The sequence below is a fragment of the Colossoma macropomum genome, unplaced genomic scaffold, assembly GCF_904425465.1.
Source record: "Colossoma macropomum unplaced genomic scaffold, Colossoma_macropomum, whole genome shotgun sequence".
Taxonomy (NCBI): domain Eukaryota; kingdom Metazoa; phylum Chordata; class Actinopteri; order Characiformes; family Serrasalmidae; genus Colossoma; species Colossoma macropomum.
Window position 1 is genome coordinate 15,765,381 of NW_023494791.1, and position 18,638 is coordinate 15,784,018.

Consider the following 18,638-nt stretch of genomic DNA (forward strand, 5'->3'; position numbering starts at 1 on the left):
GCACCAGCCAAATGACCACTAGGAGGCCTGCAGAAAGGGGGTAATATACAACCCCGTTTCCAAAAAAAGTTGGGACATATTAAACTGAGAAAAACTGTTGAAACAGAGTTTTTAGTGTTTTTTTTATATATATATGCCAAATATGCATAGGTTTTTCAAAAAACAATAACATTTCTCAGTTTCAACATTTAATATGTGGTCAATTTTCAATTAATTCAAATAGAGTTTAAATGATTTGCATGTCATTTTGTTTTTATTTACATTTTGCACAGCGTCCCAACTTTTTTGCACACAGGATTGAAAGTTTTATTTAAACAATCTTAGGGTATCACCAAATGTTCCAATGTTTTTTGAAATGTTATTTCAAAAATAAGGAGCAGCAACATCCTTACTGCTTTTCAAGCCAAGATCTAAGTTTCTTTTTACTCTCCCGGATGCCCAAAGGATTCCCACATTGGAATCATTCATCACTGCCATTACTGATGTGAGAGTATTTCAAGATTGCAGGTCTTTTTCTTGACAATTGTCTTATTCGTGCTGCATTCCATGTATGGTGGTGATGGAGCGTACAGCACAATGACCTTTTTTAATCATAAGACAGATGCAAAATTGTGAGCATGTGAGAGTGGGAGAAGCGGAGTTAAATGTGGCCATGACCACACTGGTTGAAGTACAAAGCACAGACCGCTATTGTTTGTTTGTTGATTCATCTTACCACCATTGGCTTAAAAGCTGCAGAAGTCCACGAAATATGAAAAGGAAATTTTGAGCAAATATTTATACAATGATCAACATTCCAAAAAGTGTCCCAACAAAAGCAGGATGTGAGCTCAGGTCGAGGGCTCTTTTTTCCCCAGAATGCTTTTCCGCGCCACTTACGTCCAGTCCAGTCCCAGACCCCAGTGTTAATGGAAACACAGAGGCTAAACAATAGAAGACAAAGTCATAACAGGGAGCAGAAATGCTGGGTGCTGACATCACTCATTTCCTTTGACGGAGTGTGAGATCCTCAGCAGGTCACGCTTACACTCTTATGATCATGAACTTTACTCATTTACACTATGATACGTCTCCCGCAAAACTTTCAATACACCAGCATTTCTATAATGAAGATGTAGGCCTGTATAGCTCTCTCTAAACATGTAACTTAGGCTCTTTAATATTCATGTATTAATATTTGCATCCCATGTATCTATTGACCCCTTTAAACCCTAAAGGGGGCCCAGTTACTCACTCTCATAACTACATAACTTAGTGGTGTCATAACAGCTGCTGATTAATTTATAGTAGTTACTGGATAATAAGTCTTAATGTTAAAAGCTGAATATCAAGCTTAGAGTTAGAGAGGTTAAACGTCTGTACAAAAGAAGGAAGGCAACTGTTTATAATTTCATTAATTCATTCAAGCTTAGTCAGATATACATCCTCTGAGAGTGGCTCAGACCTTTCTGTTCCTGTATAATCCAAACAGGTGGCACTTTATCAGGTGCTCCATTCAGAAGCTATCCTGTACTGACAGTATGAAGGAACGGAATTGGAGCTTTCGAGGTGACACACAAACACATGCAAATATGCGCTCACATTCACACACATGCGGAGTGAAGAGGATATGAGAAAGTCAGTCATTAGTAGTCCTTGGCTACTGTTTCCTGGCCCTGATGAATGCAGAGGTTTGTGAGATTTTATCACTCTTTCTGTGTGGGTTCCCTGGTGAACCCACATGAGGGGAAGGGAAGAGAGAAGGGGTCGGACAAGCCCCCCTCCCTTCCTCTTCATTTCCTCCCTGCTTCCCCCCATAAACAAGAAGAGCCAGCATTTCACACAGCCCAAAAATTAGCAAAATCTGAGCTTTTGTTGTTACTTTGTGTTCCAAACATGTAGTTACTATCATGAGGATGTGATTTTTCTAGATGTGGTTCAAATTAGTAACAACTGTTTTCTTCTCTTGCCTGACGTGGCAATGGAGTAGCAGCATTTTTGAGATTAAATTATCTTGTTCTTATCAAATCTGAATAAATAGGGTATAAATCTATTAAATACCCCTGAGAGTGAACGCAGTGAATTTATAGCTGTGAATTTATATCATTTTTCCAAACATGACATTATCGGAGTGGAATGAGGAGCCAGATGTGGGGTGTGGGCAGAGATGTGGAAAAAGGTGGATGATTTTTTTTTGGTACAAACCAGAACATTCAAAACAACTGGCTGGACACTTTAACAAGCTTTGACAGTTATGTCATATATTGAGCTAGATCAACAAGGCATGTTTTTTCCTTGTGTAAATAATTATTTGATGCTTGCTGACTACCTATTACTGATGTATTTACAACAAGAGACAAACATTTAGACTGAGTTGGAGAGCCTGTCAAGTAGGACAACATCAGCCTCATTCTTTCTAAAACTTTAAGTTTCAGAATGGAATATCAGAACACTTTTTAAGACTTTCAACATTATTTCGGAGGAAGCCTGTTGCCACAAACCACCCACAAATAGCAATATGTCTTTGCCAATTTTTCATTGCCTTCCCATTCTAGTCTCAATACAGACGAGATGCAGTTAAATGACATGACAGATCCTAACAGCTGGACAGACATGTTACTGGCACAGACACTTAGAGGTCTCAGTTGAACTGCTATGACTTTCTGTATATGGTTCCAGTAATCTAAGCTAGGGGGACTGAAATGTGCTGGTAACGTACTGGTTTTTCACAAACTGTGTAAACCTTGATGGTATAGACATGTTACATTAGATTTGAGGTGTCGGTCAGAGGTTAGAGATTGGACGTGACATACACAGCTCAGCTCTTCATACCTCATCCATCATTAGATGAAAGCTTCTCCCCAGCGCTTTTGGAACTGTGGGTTCTGTCTGGATGTTTATATGCTCCAGCTGAGGAATTCTGCCATGCCATGGGCTCAGGAGTGTGAGGGGGGTTGGGGTGGTAATAATGCTGTCTTCATTTCTCTAGACCATTATATTTCACTCTACGCATCCGTCTTCCCCACAGCAAAAACACTTTCAATGTTCTATGGATCCTCACACAGAGAAAACCACATGCATGAACACCAGTGGAACATACTATGGACTTGATCAACAACAAATGCTTAGTCTTTATGTTCAACTACGTTGCATCTCTGCTGTCTTTTTTATGAAGACTAATTTCATTTAGGCCCTTAGATCGTAGATAACCAGTGGGCCAAAAGTTTTATTACACACTTCTATAACCTAAGAATAGATCAACCCGTTATCACTCAACCACATTATCATTCACACACCAAATGCAATTCTTCACATGGCAAAGAAACGATTATTTTCATCATCCTCAATTTTTGCGAAGTTTCGCGTGCTACATGTGCTACATGAACTCACTCCATCCGTCTCTGTTGTCTCTGCGTTTGGCATAGCAACATCCAAGCTGACCGGACAATTGGGACCCAGCAAATACAACATAACCTCTTACATACTCTTCTATAACCTAAGAACAGCTCAACTGTTTTGCATTGAAGTCCCTGTAGTTACTGAATAATAAGCCTCAGTATGTAATAAGCCTGGGATTTTAAGGGGTTAACAAACATCAGAAGGACTAGTTTATCCTCTGCTTCATCACATATGGTGCTGCATCTTTGCAATCAGCTTTCACTTTTCCAAAATCGAAAGTAGCCGACCCAACGGTAGCCTTTGCCTTTTTCTGTGAGGTGCAAAGGATATCTTTCTTGATGGATAACTAATTCATGACCTCTCTGGACGTCCGTAAAACCCATTTAGACTGATACACAGTTTCTCCTGACTGTAGGAACGAAACTGAACAGTGCTGGTTTCCTAATGTAGTCTTAAATACATAGTTATATTGAGTCAGGTAGGCAGTAGTTGACTGTGGTAAACAATACTGCAAAAAAAATGAGAAACTCATAGATTTCAACCATTTGCCCTGGACATCCACAGCTAGTGCTTTACATGGTAGGACTCTGGTTAAACAGTTTTTACCTGCCATGGTGTGCCGCATGTGTTAAATATGGGGTCAGCAGTTTAAATTTTCATTTTTTCCCTCTTTGACTGTGAAAGCTAGAAAGAATTGGGTTATTTGGCTAGTTGGTGGTTGTGAACCTCACTATAACAATGTCTGTGGAAAAGTATGCTACCTAGCTAGCGTTATTCCACTTGTAAAGTTTTAGCAAATACGTAACCTATAATATATAGTTTTGTTTCATAAAACTATGCAGTGAATAATATGTTATCATGCTAATGTTAGCTCAGCTAATAGTGTGACTTGTCACACACATATAAAATAAATATCATTTGAAATGAACGACGGACTCTGAATTTAGATATTTTGGATAGACAAAATGATTGACGCATCCAGGCTTAATTCCTTTATTAATTCCTTATTTAAAGCTGCCTCCCTTTGCACAGTTGAATCTTCACTTCAGGCCTGTGTCCTACACTCATAAGTAGGAAACAAATTAGATTAGCATGGGAAAGAGAGGCCCTTTGAAGTCGCCATGCCTGAAGTGGATGGGAAAAAAACCCACAGCCCCTTTCCAATATCCCTTTCCTCAGTCCACAGTGCTCCGTTTAGTGGGCCGAGGAATTAGGTTATTAGGTGTGCTGACAGGTGATGTTGAAGTTTACCGCCCAGTCTATTTGTCATCACTGAACCCCTAAACCAGGCCGTCCAGGACTACTCTGTTCAAAAAAAAAAAAATCTACCACTCGCCCACCCCTAAAAGATGCATAAGCTATCAAAGGGTCTTTATCTGGGTAAATATGTGAGTAATTTGAGCTTTTTTAACACCTGTTTGATGCATGCAGGTAGGCTGAGCTAGAGGCTGGTGAAGAGAGAGACATGGCTCAGATTAGAGAGGGGGTTTAGCTGTGCTGGCTGTAATCGTCACAGCCATCTGCACAGTCACTCAGCACAGATGAACAGGTGCTGGGTGATGGGTGGCTCCATAAAAAGGAGAGAACACTGCGTCCCACATCCGTCCATACATGCTGTACTGTACCGAGGCACTAAGGAAAACTCAACATACGCGTCCCACACCATGACCTCAAGGTGATGAAGCACTGCTCTCTTAGTTCACCACAGTTCAACAACTCTCAGTGCATGAAATAACCAATGCATGCATGAAAATGCAACTGAAAATAAAAATATCCTCAGGTTTGCTCTGGAGAGTTGAAAAAAGAGGTAACACTGAGATGGGTTCTAACTGTAAAGTGTGCAGCCAAAAATGCATGTAGATTAATTTATCACGTTCTTTCATCACTTGTATGTATTGAGGTGGTTACACAAGTGACAGTTAACTTGTTTAACTTGCACTTAGCCTGATAATGTTATTTATAAAGGCTGGTAAATGAATTACAAGCAAAGGTTTTAGCCTTGAACACTTGGATGAATTGGCACAAAAGATAGACTGGCACTAACTTTTAAAAAGACAACTAAGAAATACTACAATTTAATCCTTTGAAATCAAGTTATGAGCTTGATGGATTATAGAGAATCATAAAATCTATAAAAAACCAAACTCATAAATAAAGCTTCCTCTGTCTGAGACAGTGCCCCCAAAGAAACAGCTACTTTAACATGAAAGGAAGAGATGCTCAGCACTTCAAACAGGTTGTAGCTTCTTGGCAATGAGCACAGCTGTCAGGTGCAGCATAGGTGGAGTTCATTACCGGGAAAAAGAAGGATTTTTTTTTCAACTATGTGAATGAGAACACTGTTCAGAGAGTATGATGGAAGTGTATGGGTCTTTATGACAGGTCTCAACAGGTCTTGACAATTATCCTGTGTCCCTGCTTTTGTGTTTTGTTTTTTTTTTTGGATTTGCAGCTGTCACTGATTTGCCTGCTACAGTGGTGTAGGCAGAAATATATCTTGTATCTATCTTGTACACAACCAAACCTCCAAAGTCGTAAGTAGGTACTTCTAAGGAGGATATGTCCCTCAATGTCATGACATCAGGCTACAGCATTGCAGTCATTGCCCTACCTATTTCTGTGCTTGTGCCTTATAGTAATACGAAACAATAGCAATCATCCAGATTTGCTCAATTTTTGCCCAATAAAGACTACATGACTGAGTCAAAATCGGACAGCTGAGATGTACAAAGATGAGAAAGAATAACACAACAAACTTAAAATACTAAACTAATCCATCCTGGGCTGAAGCATACTGCCACAGCAGGTGTGAAAAATGTTTATGGACCATTTATGTCTTACCTTTAATGCCACTTGTGTTGCCATTTTTAAACAGCTTATTTTAGCTTTTGTAGTAAAGGAGCATTGTAAGTACTAAATTCACAGAGCCCTGATAACAACAACTGGTAGAAAACAACATACTCTGCTCTTTACAGGTCCTGCAGGTACATCTTTACATTGCAGCTAGAGCTTCAAATTGAAAATTGATTGGCCAATTTACAATGACAGCACTGAGAGAAAACTAAACTTTATTATCTAAAAAATTACAGCTTAATAAATATTCTTTCCTCATTTTTGCGGTAGACCTGTGGTCAGTCTGGGTAGGCCCAGACCTTAGTGGATGACAATTACTGCCATTTTGTCATCCAAGCAGTTTCTCAATGCAGGTATGAATGTTCTGTTTACTTTGTGCATTACTTGCTTTACCACCTTGAAATGCCATGCTAACTCTGTAATCAACAGAGGACATGAGATCTAAAAAGATTTAAAGCCTTCTTCAGCTTCAGGATAGTGAGCCATCTTTCATGATCATCATGGTGCTAAAGTATTGTACTCTTTGAAATAAAAGTGCCAAAAATGGTAATTTGGAGTGATACCATAGACAAAGCATTTTTGGTTCCCTAAAGAACCTTGCAAAGAATTGTTGTTTAAAAAATGAAAAGAACCTTATAATGTTTTAAAGATCCTCTAGATCCTCTACATAAAGTAAAGGTTCTTCACCAGTTAAAGCTGTTTCTTAGAGCCATATGTGCAAACCAAGAGCCTTTTAGGAACATTTATTGTACCTTCCAAATCATCATTTGACCATTTTATTTTATCTTTTTCTTTTATCTCAAAAATATTGGCCTATGCTTTAAGATCACCATACTTTTTCAAAGTGTGAAACTATTTTCCAAGTAGTTCATTCTTTTCACTACACAAATATCATGTTTTGCCTCTGAATGTAATGTTCTTGTTTATATCCCATCCTAAGTGCCACGATGAATCTATACATACACTACAGGTCTGCTTATATAAAACTGGACATGATCCTCAGCCTTCAAGTAAATAAAAATGTGTAAACTGTTATAGTTACCTCACTAAGCCTGCAGCACTCCTCCATGTACTCATCCAGACTGTCACTTGTTGTGCTTTTCCTTAGCGGCTGCTGTTGCAATTCCGCCCCTGTGTTGCCGTCATAAGCTTCAATAGAATGGTTGCTTGATCCTGTGTCCTCAGCAGCTTCACTCTCTGCTCTTTCTTCTGCTATGTCCCCACATACCAAACCATCCTCGTTGATCTCAGAGATGTTCCCTAAGGTTCCATTTTCTGCTCTTTCTGAATCTCCCAAGGACTCCAGTAGAACACTGTCTGTCTGATCCTTTGGTCTGTCTTCTAATACTGTCAGATTGTCTTCTTGGTCATACATGCATGATGTTTGCTCAGTCTCTAAGGAATCTGTACTCTGTTCTAGTAATAGAATAGAACTGCTGGATGGTATGGGAGGGTTCAGAGTGCCAGAGTCACATGAGGACTCTCTGCTGTGAACAACAAAGCTCTGCTCTGAACCTGTTGGAGTGGACGGAGAGTTCGCTCCACTGGGCATCTCTACCCCAGAGTCCTCCGATTCAAATTTGTACAAAATTGGTAGCTTGGAATCAGAGAAAATCGCAGATAAATAGTCTTTCTTTGACTCTTCCATGTTTGTTTCAGGCGGGGCACTGTGAACAGAGATGGCTTCCTCAGCCTGAAGTGGTGCAGAAATGTCCTGCTCCGACATTGACATGGAAACAGTGGACACAGTGTCCTCGGCGTTTAGAAGTTCCTCATGGAAGTTGTTGAAGAACTTCATCTTGGTTAGCACGACCTCGTTCTCTAAAGTCATATCGCCTTTGCCTGCAAAAAGAAGAAATATGTTTGAGTTCCAAACTAAAAGTCATAAGGCAGCAGCATTTATGTCATTATATCGCATGGTGTGAGCTATTATAACATAAAAAGCTCAAAAGTGCTGGATGATGGGGCTGTGGTCCAGTTTTGCATAGCTGAGGAAGGAAGGAAAAAGAGGAATTTGTGACCACCCAACTCTTGAATCAATTATTAAACAAATGGTACAATCCTCTAAATAACACAATGACACATCCAGGCCACTAGAAGGAGATTGCATTTGTTATGCATCTAAACATGGTGCTAAAGATGTGGCAAGAGGGTTCTTAATGACAGAGAACATAGAGCAAAGGTATTTGAAAAATGCTTTCTTGTCCAAGAAGGACGTCAGCACTGCCTTTTTTCCTTTGGAAGTCTCACAGCTATACCCTAAATCATACTGCACAGTCCAGCTCTCAGCATTCACATTATATAAGGCGTATATTCAGAAATTCTGTCACGGTGCTGAAAGCTTATCTCTTACTATAAAGCATTCTTTAGCAACAATGTTCCAAATAGAGCCCAGAATGTAGTGAGGCCATGGTTATATCAGTGTGATGCACTGAGCTGTCAGGCTTTGATCTTTTGGGCCAGTTAATGCTATTATAGGGTTCAATCATATGTGACATCTCCTATTTCCAACCATCAGCAATTTGATACCCTAACAGGTGTCTGTCAAATATTCCTTTATTCTTATTATTTTAAAGGCCCATTATGGAGGTTCTTTATCAGGCTAAATGACAAGCTCCATACCATAAAGGATTAAGAGTTTTAGCAGCAGACTAATTATGTATATGGAAAACTGTAATTAAATCCATCCTTTCAGCACTGGCTGCCAACTTGACAGCTCAAAAGGTAAAACAAAATATTTTCAGATGACTTTATTTGTCATCAGTTCTCCATCTTTTAATTTCAATTATTTACTTACCGAAAACTTTTAGTTGTGGTTTGAATCATGTAAACATGAGTCCAACTGCATTGGGTCAGTTTACAGCCAGTAAACATCATTGGCAGGAAGAGGCAGCAAGATTACAGGAAAGATCATAATTACAGCTGATTCACAGACGTGTGCCTGCGTTATGGATACAAGTACCTAATGTACAGGATATAAACATAACTAAGTATTCCATTCGATAAAAGTCTGGCAGTGTTTGAAAATAATCATAACTAGTTAATTTGTTGCCAGCTCTGTCGGTGAAATCACAATCCACTGTTTTCAATTTCCCAGTGGATAAAAAGCGGTGAGCGAAAAGTATTTTTCCTGAGAAAAGAATCTGTTGTGATAAAGTTGTTTTCAGCTTGGATAGTGGCTCTGCGAAAACAATGATAGCGTTTCAATCATGTGAGGTCATAAAAACTTTGCTTCTGGCCCAGGTTCCCATTGAAAACAATGGCTGTGTTTTCCCAGCTTTTTCTCATGGACTCTCCTAACAGAAACCCTCAGGCTGTCGATACAAGCACCAAAACATAAACCTGAACGTGTTCCTGACTACACATACAATTCATTTCAGAGGAAAAGTGAACAGAAAAGCTTTGGTTATGTTTCAATAATCTGAATCCATAACTGAGTTTTATTGTAATCCACTTTATGGGTCTGTCTCCAAAACATGAATTAAGCCTAATCTTGAACTAAATAGCGGTGCCAATGTTGAATAACCATTGAATATTCTTTTTAGTCTTGGCTAAGGCTTAATCAGGGTCTGGGAAATTGGTCCATAATGTCAAAAGGTTTTCCACTGTTTATCCATCGTTCCATTTGAAATCAAAAGTATTGTTAGGGAGTTTGTCCCCTCATTGCTGCAGCAATATGCTCTATTCTTCTCTGAAGGCTTTACACTAGATGTTACAACATTGCTGTGAGAATTTGATTGCATTCAGCCACAACAGCATTACAGGGGTCAGGTACTGATATTGGATGATCAGTTCTGGATTACAAACAATACTCCAACACGTCCAAAAGGTATTCAATGGTACTCCGTCACTCCAGAGAACACAGTTCCACTGCTCCACAGTCCAGTGCTGAAGGGCTTTGTACCCCTCAAGCCGATGCTCAGCATAAGGCATGATGATCTCATTCTGTTGGCAATGCTTTTCTGTGGAGATTATAAAAGCTGTGTGTGTGCAATCAAACGCCTGTGTCAGCAGTGGGTGGACCTTAAAGTTTTATCCCATTCATTTCAAAAAAAGTTTCTTCTTTGCTAAAAATTGAACACACTGAGTAATCCTTTTCTGGTCTCTATGATTAGATTAATGCATTTCTTTGACACTCCTACGCCTTTGCTGTCACATGTGGAAAGTATTTCTCCTTCTTGCCCTGAAGACTATGCTATTCAAACTGTGTTAAAGCTGAAAACCACATTTCCTGTTTTGTAAAGGATTCAATACACATTTAAATGGTTTATTTTGTGGTATAATTGGCATAACAACATTTCTATTCCAGTTTCATTGTGTCAAATATTACTTAGCTTACATAATGAGATGAGATGTGTCATGAACTGTGGATGCAGAACTACTTTAGCATTAGTAGTTAGTCACTCTTTAACACTCTGTATAGTCATTTAGATGGCTAATGCTACAAGAATAACACAAGTGTGCTGGAGCTTTTTGGTTAGAATGCTAAAGAACTTTGTAGAGAATCATATCTGTAGATATATCGAATACAGCTCATTTTGGCCCTGAATTAAAAAGACTACATCTTCCCCTGACTGGAATAGAAACCACTATAAAGGATAATGGTTACCGCTCATGTGTATTTTGTGTCAGAGCAGCTGTGATAATCCTGTAATTGGCCTTATCATGTCATGCGCTGCTAAATCTGGTGTTATCACTCACAGCGTAATGATTACTGTTGAATTTCTCACCGTGGAGCAAGATAAACTAATTGAGAGGGTCAAAGCCCAGAGAGGATGATCTAAAGAAAACAGTGTCCCATAGCTATTTGAAACGATAACCGTTCTATATACAAGTGGAACGGATAACATAGTCAAACATGCTGTAATTGGTTTCTTAGAGTTGAGGCCCCAGAATCAGAGTAGCTTATTCACTTTAAAGGGTCAATTAGAAAGGCCTGCTTAGTCAGATCCTCATGAAGCAGTGCCTGCCAGCAGAAAGTACAGAACTGCTGATGGCGGAGCATTTTTGGTGCCACTCTCTAGGAGAAAGCAATCTGCATCTCAATCCCCCTGGGTTTTCAATTAACATCCCTGAGACCTGGCCGTCGGTACAGAGAGATCAAACGGGCCCTTGTCCCAGCCCCTGGCAGGCAGGAATGTGAGTAATGCTGAGTTCCTATGTGCACTGGAGTATGAATGCATTAAAAATACAAACAAGCAAAAAAGCAGGTTAATACCATTGTTGGCTGGGAATGAGACCCACATATTTCCACTTCTTATCACCGTGGAGGTTATACATCTGCAAGTGAATTATTTTGAAAGCATTAGAATCCACATAAGCTAGGCAAATATTTTGAGATTTTGAAGTCATGTTTACATCCCCTATCAGCCTTCAGCACACTAAAAACAGTTTGTGCACAGCTATAAACTTGTTTTGCTGTTCATCTTTCTCTTTTTACCATTTGTGGAGCAGCACTTTTTGTCTTGTCCCACCTGGAGCAGTTGTTTTGCTTCAGGGGGAGCCACTTTTTCTCTGTGTACTGCTGGCAAATGCCTCACATTTTTAAGCTGATAAAACACTCAGTACTCACTCAAGAGTTCTGGAGTTCTGGAGACTTCTGCTTTTGGTTTTTCAACTTCAGCAGTGATTAGGAATGCAGGGACACTGATATGCGCCAGAAGGACACCATGGCTCATGTTTTAAAGCATTCTCTAAGAACTTCTCCTTGTGTAACTTGAGAACAGTCTGTGAGGCATCATGATCCAAACATACTTTCTCAATTACTTGCATTCTCAGGCTCATTCTTTTGACCGTGAATGTTGGAATGATTGGATGGATATTGATGAAAACATTCAAAACCGAAGGAATTATCTGGTTAAGATGAGATGTTGACATATTTGTACTATCTGTTTTCACCTGGTGCTCTTGTGCACTGCTTTAATTGCTGGTGCTTGGTTGTGCTGGCTAAATTAGAGAGTGATAGCCTTAGTCTGGCTAATTATACACTGATTGGTCTTCATGCAACCATGTATTTAGACCAGTACTGTCTGAGTCTACAGTGCTGCCATCTGTTTTGCGGTTAGACTGGAACAGGTGTTACCTCAGCATAAAGCTCTTTATTATCCTATGACGTACCTGAATCAAGTCAAGCTTGAAAGAGACTACATATTTAATCACACACTGTTTACAGAAACTCTGTAATTGGATTTAATGATGCCATGGTTCACACTTTTAAGGCATGAGGTCAGTGGCTTAGAATGTTGGATTGTTTAAGATAAGGTAAAAAATAAATCTTAATGTAAAATGTATGTAAAAATATACTTCTCCTTGCTGTCCTGAGAAAAACTCCTGAAAAGTCAGTGGGAACAAGGTTCATCCCCTCAGGCAGTAAAAAGCTCATGGTCTACAGCTTTAGTCTTGAGTGGCCCAGTGATGAGCATGATAAAGAGAGAGATTACCTGCAGTCCTCGCTGAAGTAGTCTGACCTAGTGGGATTTATCTAGTCTGACTCTGAGGTGAATGCTGACGGATACCTTGCCTGCAGGCAGGGTGCGAATTCTGTCAGGGTTTGGGGGGGTGGGGTTGGTAATTAAGACTTTAACCACCCCAAAAGAAAGTAAACACAAAAGTTTGAGAATTCTAAAAAAATTTACATAGGAAAGTAATTTTATAAGAAAATACCAGAAAGACATCAGTAATCAGTGTGTAAAATACCCCCCAGTATTTAGGGGGGTCCCGCTTTGGCTGGCTGTTTACTCACTTGCCATAGCGGCACTGATACTAGCTTAATTTACCATTGACTATATCATTGACATTCTCGTTACATTTTCATTCACTATGAAGTGTAAATGTAAGTATCTAAGAAAAATGTTTTCATTAGTTAGCTAACTAGCATAGTTTTGTGATTTAAAAGTAACTGTGACTATTGTTTAGTTTACTTGTGTAAAGCATTGCAGTTTATGTATTGCTGGTTGTCTGCTAACTTTTTCCTGCTAGCTAGCCAGTAAGTTGCTTGTTACCTCTACCACGGTCCAGTGCATGCATGTCAAACTGGAGACCTTCGGGGCCAAAGTGATGCAGAGATTAGCGTTTACCCTCATCTAACGCTCTGAATTCAGTTCATGAAGGCCTTCTAATTAGCTGATGAGCTGAATCAGGTGTGTTTACTGAAGCAGAGTGCTGAAACCTGCAGTGTTTTGGCCCGTAAGAACCGGAACATGACACGTGGTCTAGTGCAGTTGTTCCCAATCCTGGTTCTGGAGGACCCCCAGCCCTGTGACACACCCACTTTAACTCAGGAAGCGTTTGTTAATTAGCAGATTAGTTGGATCAGGTGTGTTGGGACCAGGGTAAACACTAAAATGTGCAGGGTATCAGTATAGTTACCATCCTAGAAAATGAGTATCAGACTCAGTTCACTGCACACACCTCACTTACATTAAATATCTCAGATTTTGATCAAAAGCCAACCAAAACTTTTCAGCCCTGCACCTATGTTTGTTTTAGTAAGCGTACTGGGCAAGCCTCAGAATTTCACTCGTATAAGTGAAGAGGTTTCTAAGCCTCAGGCTAGGCTGTCTCCTGGCTTAGGCACTGTGATCCTGAGTGGAGAGGGGTCAGAAGCAGGCCAGGACAGGTCTGCTATTTCTGTGGCTAAAGAGCTCAAAAGAAAGACAGAAGTCTGCTACCACTATGGGTGGCCAGACTGAATGACCACAGGTTTTGTCTTGTATATCAGTTGTTTTTTCAGGTCTGCTTTTAGGTTTTCATGCTCTCAAAACATGTGTCTGTATTGTGTCTAGCACTGGCTGTTGATGAAAATAGTAGGGTTGTTTAAGTGTTGTTCACTGTTTTTTCATAAAGTGAATTACAAGACCTATTACATTAAAATCCATTGTTACATTCTTAAAAACAAAGATGCCAAAAAGCAAACTCATAGAAGAACCTATTTTGGTTTTCTGAAGTACCTTTCAGTGGATGTGAAGAACCTTTTTAAAGTTTGAAGAACCTCCATGTAATATAAAGTTTCTATATCAAGAGCGTACTCTAAACCCAAAATTATACACTTTCACTTAGTCGCAGAATCAATTATTTTAATTCTTCAATCAGCACTGTCAGTTTTAAAATGCCAGCAGGATCATATCAGAGTGAAAGTCAGACTTTGGAGGTTTCTAATAAAAGGTCTGACAGAGTGGAGATTCCCTGGTCCTGCATAACTCCTCACTTGAAGTGACAAAGAACAGATGTGACGTTTGATGAGGTGTTAAATGCTGCTGCACACCTTCCTGCCCCCCATCCCACTCTTCTAAATGCAGCAGACGCTCAGTGCCTCTCGCCTGTCTGTCTCTCAGCGTGATAATGGAGCATTTCCCCTCCTCTCTCTCATTCTGTCAGCCTACACCAAGGCTGAGATGGGAATCCTAAGGAATCCTTCCAGAGACACATTATCAATGTGAGCTGGAAAGCCCTGGTCTTTCATTAGCTGACGCTGGTAGGATAAGAGAAGAATGTGCAGGAGCCGTAACTCTACCATAGATTTCTTCAGAAGCATTTACACCAGCAGATCTGTCCTGATTAGCACTTTCCACTCTCACTTCTCTGAAATAGAGCCCTTAAGCTGCCCTTATCATGGAAAACTGAACATCCCCCACTTTTTTGAAAGTTTGATGTAGTATGTAAAGATTGTTAAAGTTTCCAAATGTACCATTCACTCCCCAGTTCATAGAGTCAGGGTGTGGAAATTAAGCTGCAAAAATGTACAAATTTGTTGTTTTTGTGATGTCATGAAAGCCAACTTCTTTTTTATATATAAAATATATTTAGATACATTTACTTATATGCACCAATTCAGCCTATAGCAGTTTAGCTGGCCTATAAACATTGAAGCTATAAGGAGTGTTTTAGCCTGAACTGCTTTTCAAATTATGCACAGTACAGAGCAGCCAGTCATAACAGAGATCTTTAAATATATATATATATATATATATATATATATATATATTTTTTTTTTTAAATATATATATATATTTAAATACCTTCTCCATTTTTGTTGTTTTTTACTTGCTCACATAATTTTATAACAATTTAACCTTTACATTGTGTTCAAATGTCATGGTGAATGGACCGATAGAAATGGTCCAAAATACTAGGGAATACTGTTACATTGACTTTCATTACAAGCTGACAATATTTTTTCTCCTGAAAAGTTATTATTTTTGGAGACACAAGGTTTTGTTCCAACAACGCTAATATATTTCTTAAAGGCACAGCAACAAAAACAACCTGTTAAAATACAAGAAATGATGATATTCATAATGGTTGGAAAATGGTCATGTCAAATTATGATAAGTTTCTGTACATAAAACTACACAAATGTTAAAAAAGGGGTTAATAGTCATTGTGAATACGATTCAGTACTATTGAAAATTAGTGAGAATTCTACATCCTGATGACTGATCATTAGAGAAGCCTGTAGTACCTCACAAATAAATCGGAAGCAGTAATTAATAGCAAAAGCCTGGTGGTATTGATTTCACCACAAAGACAAGTGCACTCTCATACCCCCTTAGGGCGGGGGTCTGTGCTCAAATTCCTGAACACCTGAGTCACGTGTGTCAGCCTGCACCTAAAGCCCGGACCCATTTATTAAGAATTCCTCCCAATGTGGCTCTGCCTGGTTCAGGTTATGAGTCACATATTTACTGAAACAGAATAGAGGTCACAGTGTTGTAGCTGTCATCTCACAAACATCCACATCTGATGTCACTTAGCTTTCTAATGCATGTTTAGCCCATCAGTGATGATGAACTCTCATACCAGCTGTGAGTGCAGCAGTAATACTGGCTTAGCATTGTGTCTTAAATCAGTTACTCATGGCAAACCTGTCAGGGGAAAGGGATCATATAGCACAAAAGAGCTCAACAGTGATGATCTTTACACCCTGCGCAACGCTTTGCTTAATGCTTGTCTTTCACAAACCTGGCCTCACCCAAGGAGTCATGACCAACCATGCGATCCCCTTGCCAAAGTGAAATTATGTCCTTTCACAACCGAAACAATGAAAGGAATCCTTTAACAAAGCAAGCAAACTGAGGACATTTGGGAGGAACTCTCGCAAGAGGTCTCCTGATGGGGAGAAATATGCAAACATCTCAGAATAAAGAAAACTAACTCAGTAGAGATTTTTCATTAGAAGAGATTACATCCCAATATGGCAAATTCATGTATTCCAATGAATATGTGTATATATTTATATGCAACAAGCCTTCTACATGTATTACTCCTCAACAAAGTAATAAATGGATGGTGATGCTTCTAGTTATTTGCCACAAAGTCTTAACATGTTCTCTTGATTTACTTTATTAGCAGATGGCAAATAAAGAAGCCTGCCAGCTAAATTAGATTTCTTAGTAATTACTTGTATTGTCTGAAGAATCTCATTTAGGCATTTAATTAAAGCGTTTCTTTCTAAAACACATTACAGACCACTTTCAAGAATTCTCTTTTTTCATGATATACATTGTTATCAGTGGGCTTTACACATATAAGAAACATCAATGCTATTTTACGATTCATACCACAACTGTTAGAGAAATAAACATGTGTTTTCCATAATACACCAGCTGTTATTCTTTTCAAAAACATGTCACATCCAAAATTGTTACAAATGAATATGCAGCATTTTCAAATGAAACAGCTACAACAAAATAGCCTGTAAGGACTATTTTGTGTAAAATCTAGCAAATGATGTATGAATATTTACTATACATCGTTGAATGAGATCTTCTTTGATTATCTACAGGTCCTACAAATTCATGGATCCAGGAAAAGTCTGTTTTAATTAGGTACAAAATACAGTTTGCCTCTAAATAGCACTCAAACACCTCAGCCAGACAAATGACTACCTGCACTCACAAATCCAGGTGTTGCACACAGCTGACAATGAGAAGTAAAATGATCCTGTGTAAACAGAATGACACAACATGTATTCAGAGGCTTACCTTTCCTCCATGGGACAAGGATGGCAAAAGACTTATGCCAGCTGAACGCCACGCTCGGTTTGCGTTTTTTCAGGCTCATCTTGGAAATCCACAACAGTGTTCCAACAGCCTTCAGAGATGAAAGGAAGAAAAACTCCTCTCTGAAGGTTTAGGTGCTCCTCATGTCTTGTCTATGCAAATGTTGAAATTACCTTAATTTATGTGCTCATGATCTTAAGAGGCAGATGGCCCAAGAAGCTCCACTCCTGCATTGGAACATGTTGGCAAAATTGCCTAACTGCCTACCTAGATGTGAGTGAGTGTGGGTGTGTGTGTATGAGCCTCTGTGTTCTTGCCTGTAGGAGAGTGTGTGATAGTGTGTTAGCCTCCGGTGCGTTCTGTGAGGAGAATGAAACGGCCGGCCTCCAGCACCAGCACTCAGCAGATGGGAGGAGGGGTGGCTGAGCATGAAGGGGAGGGAGGAGAAACATGCTGGAGAACAGACAAGGGAGGGGGATTTTTTGAAATACATCTTAAGTTTCACTTTTCAGTAAAAAATTAGAAGAAAGTGTTTACCATAAGCCTGTCAGGCAGGATATGCACACGTGCTCAGACACTAATGCTCAGGATTTTATTACACAAAGAACAAGATAACAACAATGATCTAGGGACTTGGGGTGGGTAATATGATGATATGTTTTTGTTTTCATGCAGTGTTAGAAATAAAGGTGCTGTGCAGGTACGTTTTTCATTCATTAAGGTACAAACAATGTAAATGTACCTCAAAGCTAAAACAGTGTTGTTAGGTCCAATTGTGTACCTTAAATAGGTTTTTCCCAGGTGAAAAGTACATATTTGTGCCTTTTCATAACCTGATGTTTTAAATCAGAACAATAAAATAAAAAGCCTGGAGATGAGACGGGGTGTGTGGAGTCAATACAACTTAGAAAATATAATTTTAATGGATTATGGTACAATTATGCTCCCTGACTAAAGGTCCTGAGATGTACCCTTGGGGGTTCCACCCCAGTGACAAGAGGGGTACTGCCCCAGTGAAGGTTTTGTGCCTTTTTTTTTCTGAGAATGTGATAAATTACATCACAATGCACTTTTCTGAGTATACACTGACCAGCTGCTTCATTAAACCACCTCTTTGTTTCTGCACCCATTGTCCAGTAGCACTGATGTGTCTGATCCACTCATACCAACTCAACACTAACACGCCACCACCAGCGCTGAGAATGATCCACCACCCAGATAATACCTGCTCCATGGTGGTCTTGTGGGGGTCCCGACCACTGAAGAACAGGGTGAAAGTTGGCTAACAAAGTATGCAGAAAAACGATAATTTCTGTAATTGTAGAACTACAAAGTGCACGTATATGGCAAATGGGGCTGACAAAATGGACAACGAGTGTAGAAATAAGGAGGTGGTTTTAATGAAGT

The 18,638-nt window shown here is 39.4% G+C and overlaps 1 protein-coding gene across 1 annotated transcript in view; it reads right to left on the bottom strand.

The window, feature by feature from the left end:
- Window positions 1-17,634, bottom strand: part of si:ch211-250c4.3 (uncharacterized protein LOC100535981 homolog) — a 30,253-nt gene extending 12,619 nt beyond the window's left edge. The window contains exons 1-2 of the mRNA XM_036574107.1: window positions 17,214-17,634; window positions 7,274-8,073 (exon numbers count right to left, since the gene is read on the bottom strand). Coding sequence (XP_036430000.1) covers window positions 7,274-8,073; window positions 17,214-17,292 — 879 coding nt within the window. The 5' untranslated portion in view covers window positions 17,293-17,634. The remainder of the gene's footprint in view (window positions 1-7,273; window positions 8,074-17,213) is intronic.
- Between the last annotated feature and the right edge of the window lie 1,004 nt (window positions 17,635-18,638).